This window comes from Gossypium arboreum, chromosome 1 (assembly GCF_025698485.1).
Source record: "Gossypium arboreum isolate Shixiya-1 chromosome 1, ASM2569848v2, whole genome shotgun sequence".
NCBI lineage: Eukaryota > Viridiplantae > Streptophyta > Magnoliopsida > Malvales > Malvaceae > Gossypium > Gossypium arboreum.
Genome location: NC_069070.1, coordinates 89,539,651 through 89,549,698, shown reverse-complemented (window position 1 = coordinate 89,549,698; position 10,048 = coordinate 89,539,651). Strand labels below are relative to the sequence as shown.

Below are 10,048 nucleotides of genomic sequence, written 5' to 3'. Positions count from 1 at the left end.
TAGGAGCTTTATTTACTCAAATGACTTATGTATAAATGAGGGTAAGGTGTCCCTCTATTTATAGGCAAAGCCCCATGAACATCAATGGTTGAGATTGAGTTATAAGGTCCACTATGGACAATGGAGATCTACTCCTTACTAACTCTCAACTACTCATTAAATGCTATACAAGAAAGGTGATCAAGTGTGGACAAGCCAATTTACATACATCTAAAATCTTCTAAGGCATTATAGACTCATATAGGCTCAAAACCTCCACGTAGCATTATTAGGCCATTTGATGGTGCTTGTACTCATTTGTTGGCCTATATGGATGCCAAATTCTGTCAAGACATGACAAATGCATCCTTTCTTGCACCATTCCTACCATTAATAGTCAAAGTAATCTCAACTTTTATAAAAAGTAAAATTTGAGAATATTGTTTAACAAAACAAAAGAAACTCCAAATAAATGGGTTAAAATACCTAAGACGCTCCTGTATTATAAAGACTTGATCAAATTAGTCACTCTATTATTAAATGAATCAATTTAATCTCTATACTATTAAAAAATGAAATAAATCCAAATTGTAACAAAACTAACATTATTATATAAAATTGTCTTATAAATTATTTTTCCAATTACAATTCAACTTCAAACAAAATATTTCATTTACAAAATTATAAAACTTTAAAAATATTAACTCAATTAAACAATAAATCATAGTTTTTAAAATAACAAATGTTATCTTTATTACAATTTGATCTTATTTGTTTCTTTTAACAATATAAAAACTAAATTGATCCAATAGAGAAACTAGTTTGATCAAATCTCTATAATGAAAAAAACATAAAAATACATTCACCAAATAAATATAATCATTCATGTCATTAAATTTCATATCTATTACATATCAATCATACATTAAAACTAACAATATTGTTTTAATATAATTTTTATAACATTGGGAATTCAAATTAAGAAAAAATGTCAAATTTACAATCAAATTGAAAAAAAAAATTAACCCAAATTAAAAAGTCATTTAAATACCAAATTAAAAAAAAAAAACTTAGACACAAAAGTGAAAAAAAAAAAAAATCAAGTTCACGTACTGGATGCGCAGAAAACAATTCCGCTTCTTTAGTTGCCTGCTGCGCCTTACACAATACAAGAGTAAACTGTCCGTAAAATAGCCCAACAGGTACAAGTGATCATACTTGCAGCCAAAGCTATCGATAAAATATAAAACCTATTGCTGGAATAAGCCATATTTAAACATAAGATACAAATTATAGAACTGCTTAGACATACAAGGAAAGGGACGTTCTATAATCTGTATCATTATTCGCCAAGACTCAATTTGCATGCAGATATGGAGCTCAAAACCCAAGAATTGCTTACTGCTTTGGCTCCTGTTGAACTTGCCAGAGCTTCCGCATTTAATTGCCTGCGGCTTAAAATCATGTGCTTCTTGCTGGGGTCACACTTGACAGGCAACTCGACGCTATAAATTATGAAGATTGGAAATGCAGAGGAACCCAATAATGGGGCTCCCGGATCACCTGATATGGGTTTTCTATGCAGAATGGTACCTCCTGCTGCGATTAAAACATCCTGTAGATCTCCCTTATAGGAAGGTTCAAAATCCCCCATTATATAGAACTTACACCCATCAAAAAGCTTTGGTTGCTGCAAAGATCATTGTTGTCAGTGAAAACGAAAACGATCAGAACAAAATCAGATAAACCAGTATGATCATATTAAATACACATGCAAGCATCATTTTCAAGAGTTTTCCGAGAAGCCTGATCTATATCTTATATTTTAGAAATAGAGTCAAAATAATGAACTGAAATAATAGTTTAGGACAGATCAAGAGCATCGTAACAGCTACATTCTAAGGTTTCGAAAATATAAAATTTTGAAGACCAAGACCAAAAGGAAAAGACCTTATTCTGGAGTCTCAGCCTTCCAAGTCGGGGACCATCCCTGATTCCATGAACATCAATAGTTATTTCATATTGCAACTCATCAACAAGTTTCATGGCTTTGATGCAAGCTTTGACCCCTACACAAACAGAAATTCAGATTACTAGATGCAATTATAATTGGCACATGCATTTATGCAAGCTAAAGCACATGTTTTACAGAAGTTCAGAATACAAGATGCAGCTATAATCGGCACATGCATTTAAGCAGTTATACTAGGCTCATAAAAATCTTAAAACACTAAAATTCAAGAATTTTTTCCATGAAAAAAGTACTAACACTTTATATTCAGTATCCACTTCCCCTCCAAGATACCCATTAAAATTTTAAGGGTTCTTTTGCATGCTCCATTTTTATCGGTGGATGCAATGATATGGGTAATATTTGAATCCCATCTCTTCAACACTGTCACACCAGCTAATTTCTCAAATTCAGACATGATTTCCTGTAGTTCAAAGTTGGATAAATGTTAAGGATTTTCTTTCTGTAAAAAAAAAAAAGCACAAGCATAACAGTCAGTTTCACTTACCTTTTCCTCAACTGTGAGACCTGAGCAACAGAGAACCAATTTGTTGCGTGATTCACAAGGATTCCATTTCTTCTGCACACTAACTTCATCATTTATAGGAATTTCATTGTGGCGTATCGGCAACTGTCTGGAAAAGAAGCAAGAATATAATGAAATTTTTATGAGCATGAACTGGGTAAGTACATCTGGAAACTAAAATAAACTGAATGAATGTTCTGAATACCCTCTTAAATTGCATCTTTTTCGGATTCCTTGGGACTCTGACTTTTCGTTAGGCAACTTAGAGGAGGCATGGAGAGGACATAAAATTACAAAGTTATCCTATAGATGAGATCCAAAATAAATACATGTTAAAAAGAAATAGTGTGTTAACTTCTCAAAAAAATCACATCAAGAACAGAAAGGTGCTTGATCTGTACAATACTTACAGTATCCCACCGGCATTGTGAGACTAGTTTTGCACAGGGAACATGGAAACTCTTTCGACAACTTTTTTCATAACAGCCCAATGCTGCACCTTTGAGTCCACAACAGGAGCATTTTATTTTTTGACTTCTGGAGAGTTCAGCCTCAAGGTTGATTGCCTTGTCATTTTCAAAATAAACATTAGGGGCCCTGCAAAAAAAATTTCACTATAATATATTAACAATGCCAAGATTATAAAATCAAAGTCTAAATCAAAAGACAATTTATAGAGTATGAATTCTTTTACCATTCAGTGCAGTTCTTGTGTGAATGTATGACCTTAGAGCCACCATTGTAATCTAGAGGAACAGAACTGCCTTCATAGTAATGAACCATCTCTCCAGAAGCCTGCAATTTTATTTAGAAAATAAGCTTGGGCAATTTATAGAAAAGATTGGTTGTTTTAGTCATATAATAGTTGGTATGAAATGCTAAAGCTCTAACCTCAGTTTCTTCCATAGAAAGACAGAAAGCACATTGTATTTTAATTGTAATGGTCTCACATTTATGCAGTGCCACTCCATTAGCTGGAGGCAACTTCTTTGCTGTTGAGCTCTCTGAAATTCCAACAGTGGTTCTCCCATGAACCTTTTCACTTAGTCTCTCTAGAGAAATATTAGCATTTCCTCCCCGCTGCTGTTGGTCTTCAGCCAACCCACTTTTCATGTCATCACTAAAAGAAACTTTAATCTTTTTCTTACAACCCGAGTTTTTTTCACTTTTCAAAGTCGGAGCCAACTTTACTTCTCTAGTATGTTTACTCAATCCTTTTCTGAACTGCTCAGCAGCATTGTCATGAGCTAAGGGAACGGGAAGTGAAGACTTCTGTTGAATCATATATTCATTTTTCTGCTCACAAATGGTTGAAACTTCTTTAGGGGTATCAACCTTAGCCAAACTTAGCTTTTGTTTCTTCAACTTTGAACAAGATTTCTTTTCGCACTGGGCAGTGATCTTCCTGCAACGTTTTACCATCCTCAAATTCTCATTTTCATCACCACATTTCCCCATACCCACTATGGCAGCCAATGGTGTGTCTTCCTGTTTAGGAGTTTTGGCAGAAAAATGTGATGCCATTGGTTCAGTTACATGGTGATCCAAACCAGCCACCTTACAATTTTTCCTAGTCTTAGCCAAATATGAAGAACTACTACAGTCGTCTTTTTGTTTTTTATTAAAATCTTCAGACCCTTTTCCCAAATTGACATGATCTCCAGAAATATGACTGCTAGTTCTGTCAGCTATATTCTTTTGGGCAGTCTTTCTCTGTTTCTTACCCAACTCCTTGGATTTACAACTCCTGATCTTATTACTACTAACACACTGGATTCTGAAAGATTCTATATTAGGCAGCATCTCCTCCGAAGCATCATGTCCTGTTATCATGCATGTGCCATTATTAGAGGGCTCAGCTGTATTTGCACCCTGTGATGCAGGTTCATAGGTGTCTGCAACCTGCATTTGTTTGAAATAACAGTAAATGAGAATGACCAAACCTAATGAAATATTTCCCTGGAAAAGTAAAAAGTCCAAAAGAGCTTTAGGTGGGGGCTTTAAAGGTGATTGTTTTTACCTGCATTTTAACAGGACTTGAAAGAAGTTCTGGAGAACAAGCTCCCTGTGTCCATTCAAACATTTCATTATCAAAAAGATTCAGATGGTCGCGGTTTCCATGCACCTCCTCCTACATGATTTTGTGAAAGAAATAAGTAAAAAATTTCAGATCATTACAAAATCATGTCTGTTTGCAGAGTTCAGTTGCGATTAAAAGGCATGAGAGCAGCAAGAGGCAGCTAAGTAAAATGTAATTGTAGCTTAAACAAAAAACTAGTATATAAATAAAAGGAAGATTCACATGCTATTGTTTAATAAAAATTGTTTGGACACTGGCTAGCAAATTTTAGGAAATGCACTTAGCTGGCAATGCCATAAGCAAGTGAACACTTACCTTAGAAAAGCCTTCATCATCAGAATCCTTCATATCACTGAAAGAAGGAAGTCCAGGTGGTGATACGTACACACATTGATCCCCATCACTAAGCTGACTTGGCCTTTCTACATCCTCCTCCCTCAACCAGAAAAAGGGCGAAAGTATTTGTTCCCCCTTTTCTCCTAGATTGTTCTCCTTCAGAATATCTGAACTCATTTTAGATTCATCCTTGATGATTTCAATCAATTCACCTCGATTCTTTTCAGGCAGCATGGGTGTTTCTGAAAGGGGATATTGTGGCACCTGAACCCTTTTGTTAGTTGGAAAAGAAGGCTTCACAGAAATGGGATCAGAAGTTTCCGTTGATTTAGCCTCCCTTGATCCTTTTCCTTTGTTTGCTCCCCGATTATCCACTCTTTCACAACAATTGAGATCATTTTTAACTCGCTTTCGGGAATCTGTAATGAACATAAAAAAGGAGGATGACTGGCAGCACTCAAACTACATATAAGGTTAAATAGAATATCCCTGTCTACAATTATGCCTTTACGAAGAAAAAAAAAAGGGTAAATCTTATTATACGTCCTTTTTTTGTTCATAAATCTTATGATATCTTGTGGAAAATGAAAATGAATATCCGGATATATTACCTGCTGAAGTGTCCAGAGGCACGTCCTGAGTGACAAATATATTGAAATCTGAAGCAACTTCCATGCTTTTGTAGATGCTAACCAAGTTATCCATGTGAGGGGCTGGACGAACCTCTACAGCAAAAACATTAAATAAAGAAGTTGAAAAGTGTAGCAGCCAAGCAACTGAAGCTTGATTGTTAGTTATTGTCATCTGCCACTTATTTCAACAAATTAAAGCAATGGTTGAATATAAGCCAACGGCTAAAATGTAATACCAATTGAAACAACATTGTCTGATACAGTAGCAAAGAACACAAAAATGAACAACCAAACAAAGTAATGTTGCTGGCCCCAATTGTGGTTTAGACAGATGGAAGGATTAAACTCACTAACAACGAACAGGTTAACAATTTAAAAGGACAGAAACTCAAGAATGAAGCATACCTCGACGCCGGCAGGGTACTTTACAGACGGGACAATCGGAACCCGATTTCATTGATTTCAAAATACAGACACTGCAAAGTGACAGAGAGTTTTGGGTATCAGGGATTGCAATGTAATGGATGAAAATTAGACCCAAAAATAAATAAAAAGAAACTGTGGAAGGAATTAAAGGACTATATAACATACTTGCAGAATACATGGTTGCAAGTGAGCGAAACGGCAGAGTTCAAAAGACTCAAGCTGCAGCATAATTTAATTTCTTTAATAAAGTAGTTAAAATTAAGAAAAGCAAATTAAAAGAAAGAGGAAAGAGGTGAAGAGAATAATACCAAATGGGGCATTTCAGCTCCCTGCCCATTTTCTCGAGGTGACTTGGATCCCCCATTTTTGGAAATGAATTGTCCTTTCTTCTTCTTGAGAGAAAAGAGAGAGAATAAGCGACGGAAAAATTAGAAATAGGAATGGATGAAGATTGTTATAGAAGAAGGCGCTGAACCCAAAATCTTAAATTCGAACTTTAACCCGCCAAATATTTCTTACCCATAGCCGTGGCCGCCCTTTTTCATTCTTTTCATTTCCTCAAATCCTACTGTATTATTTAATTTTACCGGTCTCACAAACAATAATTGAAAATGAACCCAACCGAGTTGGTTGGAGGGTTTATAGAATCTAATAAAAGTTTTAAAATTGTGATTACTCTACTTTTATTTAATCTATAATTAATTTTATTTTTATAATATAAAATAAATATTTTATATTTAAAATAGTAAAAAATAATTTTTAATCAAGTATTCTTTTAGAAATATTTATGAAAAAACTTAAAATTTTATCAAATAAAATTCAAAAGCCATAAAAATTATATTTTGTCAAATAAGTCTAAAAATTCAAAACCAAAAATTCATTTAGAAAAATCGAGAATTGAACTGAGCCAAATCGAATTATGATTGGCGGTTAAAAAAATCTAAAAAATCTGATCGAATCAAATTGATATCACCCCCTAGGTACAGTCCTAAGTTATATTGCACTCTTAAATAAATAATTCAAGTTCGAACCTTGTTGATATAATGACAACAAGGAAGAGATATGGAGGAGAGGGTGGCAGTTGTCACGAAGGTCGGTTCACCCAATCAAGACGAAGAGTTAGAGGTTATAAAGAGTAGATACGAGAAGAGTACTAAGGCTGAGAGCTAGGGGTAAGTTGACATATGTATAGGTTCGGTATCTTTGGAGAGTTGATTATTTCTTCATCGTTCCCGGAGGTATTTATAAGCGGAACTCCTATGTAAGGCGATGTTAACGTGTTGGATTTTCCATCTAGTCATCATTACAAAACACGTGGGTGATGCCTTCGAGGGGATAAGGATGTTTGTGATTGGATAGATCTTTTCGCTCATTCTAACTTGATGGTATAGAGCGGTTGAGCCCATGTGGTGTTTGGTGACCAATGACATCACGTTCCCAATGGAAGCCAAAGGTTTAGGTATTGGATAGCTTGCGCTTGTCGAATGGTTGTGTTAGAAGGTAAGACTCATGGATGACTTCCTGGTTCGCTGTCGGCTGGCTTGCTGCTCAAGTGTTTTTTTGGCTTGCCACTTATCCTTATATGGATTAGGGGTATCACAATATTCCCCCCATTCAAGTCAAAATGGGGGGTTATAATATGGCCTTTCTCGAGACATCTTGTTCTACTGTACCTTATTCGTCTAGCTACCTTTTAGCAAATGGTGGTATTCTTTGACAATGAAACATTGTGTCAAAAACCTTTGAGATTCAATCATAAATGTATTTTGAGGACTATGTTTCTAGGGAATCGTGATAATGATGAACAATATCATTTTCAAATAAGTGGTGAGTTGCCATTGGATGTTGCCTATTTTTCAAAATGGTGCGTTTTGGGAGATAAGTATACATATTCTATGGGTTTCCTTCTTCGAGGTTATTTTGCCCCATTCACTTTTGAAATTTTTTCAGTTATGTAACAACCCGTTTTTAGTGAAATCATAATAGTGGTTTTGGGACCACGAATTCGATGAGTAAAATTTTTTTATTATTATTTTAATGTCTATGGGATGTTTTTATTATTATTATTATTTTAATGTCTATGGGATGCTAGTAAAGTCGTATTAAAATTTCGTTAAGAAATTTTGATGTTTGCTTGATTAATTAAATGAAAAGGACAAAATCATAAAAAGTGTAAAAGTAGGGTTCCATTACTTAAAAGGGTCAAATGGTTATGAATGTAACGCCCCGAATTTGGGCCTAGAAGTTTTGGGCCTTGAGTATGGGTCCGTAAGGAGGTTGTATATAAGTATTTAATTGTATAAGTGAATGACACAATTAAATGTCTACTTTGGTGGTTAATGGCCCTAAGAAGTGTTGGAGAAATCTTGGGTTCAAACTTGGGCTTTAGCAAAAATTTTGGTTTTAAGTGAATAAAACCCTGAATGCTTGGAGGTAGGCCTTTTAAATTATTGTGTTAAATAAATGACACAAAGAAGCATATGGTCTAGTGGTTGTGGAGTCATTAAGGTTGCAAGGGGGCTTGGGTACAAGTCTTGGCCCTTGCAATTTATTTTGGTTTTTCTTTTAAAGGAACCTGGACTTTGGCCTATAGACCTTATAATTAATTGAGGATATTTCATGACACAAAAGAGTTTGTAGCAAGGAGGCAAGTGTCGTGTTGAGCTATTGAGAGGGGCTTGGGTTTGAATCCCCTTGCAAGCGAAACACAATTACTTTCCTACATTAGGATAGTAAGTCGTTGAATTGGATTGAAACTCTCTTGAGGTTGTTGTGGACTAGGTAAAAGGGTGAAGTTTGAACTGGTCATGGTTGTTGAATTGAATTGAAATTGGGAGAGTTGTAACCGAATGGGGAGGTTTGTGTATGATAAATTCGGCTAAGGGTGCTCAAGAGCTATTTTTTTTTCTTATGGCCAAATGGTGTTGGGGTGGGGTTTTCTTTCGGGTTTTGGCATTTTGCTTATTCGGCTTTTACAAGTTAGTTCTGTCACTTTTTGCACTTTTGGGTTTTAACTATTGGTTTCATCTTTGGCCGACTTCTCCATCTTCCCCTCCCTCTTCTAGTTTGTTGGTGACCGAATAACTTGTCTCTCTTTTTTTTTCTGCACCTCTTTTCTTCTGTTAACCACTTCTCTTATCATCATTTCCTTCTTTTGATCCTTTACCGAATACTTCTTCTTTTCTCTTCTCTCCTCTTATAACCTTTTCACCCTTTGGTACTATGACATTGGCGGCATAACTCTTTTTCCCTACCTCTACTTCCAACTTTTGCAACTGATTATTGGGCAATCGGTAGGTGCTTGTCTCCCTCTCTGTTCTTTTGTTTTCGTGGTGTAGTAATCTCTCTTATACCTTCTTACTGCCATTTATGGCTAGGAGCGTGTGGATACTGAACCTTGCCTTTATCTTTTGGATTCTCACTTCGGGAATAGGGATAACTGCTTTATTTCCACAACTGGTTTCACGTTCTTGGTAAGTGATTATATTGGTACAATCTATATGTGATCGATATAGATATAGGTTAATGGAGTTCGGTTGTGTGCAGTTCAGTCAAGGTGTGGTATTCAGCCTTTGTCAATAGTTCATTCAGGGTTAGTCTCACTCTTGCAAGTAAGGCAAGTATCGGTGTAGTAATTTTGATAAGAGTAGAAAGGGGATGTTAATCCTATTGCTTTGACTAATGGAGTATTTTTGGTGAAGTGTAGGCTTTGGACTCGAGGGCTATTTGCGCAACTTCGTTTAAGGTGTGTAATCACACTGCTTCAATCGTTAATCGGCAAAAGCAGAAAAGTTGAAACTTCGGCATTTGAGGCCTCACGAGCGTGCGATCGTTGGTGTGGTAAACTGTGCCCACAAGTCAGGGGCGATAGACTGTAGAGGCCACCACGAGCGTTCTCGTGCACATGGGCTGTTCTGGGCCTCGATGGGCCGAAATAGACCGTGTGGGCCTAATGGGCTCGTGGGCCTACACGAATATAATCTACGGTAAGTGATAAATAATGAACTGGGCTACGGTGTTCGCATAGCCGTGACTAAAATTGGGCTAAATGGGCCACA

The 10,048-nt window shown here is 36.0% G+C and overlaps 1 protein-coding gene across 1 annotated transcript; it reads right to left on the bottom strand.

The window, feature by feature from the left end:
- Nucleotides 1-1,010: 1,010 nt before the first annotated feature.
- Nucleotides 1,011-6,616, bottom strand: LOC108450599 (protein BREAST CANCER SUSCEPTIBILITY 1 homolog). The gene is made up of 15 exons (XM_017748289.2): nucleotides 6,510-6,616; nucleotides 6,299-6,382; nucleotides 6,156-6,209; nucleotides 5,970-6,040; nucleotides 5,544-5,657; nucleotides 4,912-5,351; nucleotides 4,537-4,647; nucleotides 3,408-4,418; nucleotides 3,211-3,311; nucleotides 2,927-3,113; nucleotides 2,722-2,819; nucleotides 2,499-2,625; nucleotides 2,249-2,414; nucleotides 1,930-2,048; nucleotides 1,011-1,669 (listed from the first exon to the last, which is right to left on the bottom strand). The coding sequence occupies exons 1-15, from the start codon at nucleotides 6,542-6,544 to the stop codon at nucleotides 1,322-1,324; spliced, it is 3,066 nt and encodes a 1,021-aa protein (XP_017603778.2). The 5' UTR covers nucleotides 6,545-6,616; the 3' UTR covers nucleotides 1,011-1,321.
- Nucleotides 6,617-10,048: the final 3,432 nt, after the last annotated feature.

Excerpts from the sequence above, each read along its gene's own strand:
- LOC108450599 (XM_017748289.2), bottom strand. The coding sequence starts at position 6,544 with ATGAAAAGAATGAAAAAGGGCGGCCACGGCTATGG. Across the intron at positions 4,648-4,911 it reads ATGATGAAGGCTTTTCTAAG|GAGGAGGTGCATGGAAACCG; the intron begins GTAAGTGTTCAC and ends AAAATCATGTAG. Across the intron at positions 2,415-2,498 it reads GTCTCACAGTTGAGGAAAAG|GAAATCATGTCTGAATTTGA; the intron begins GTAAGTGAAACT and ends TTTGAACTACAG.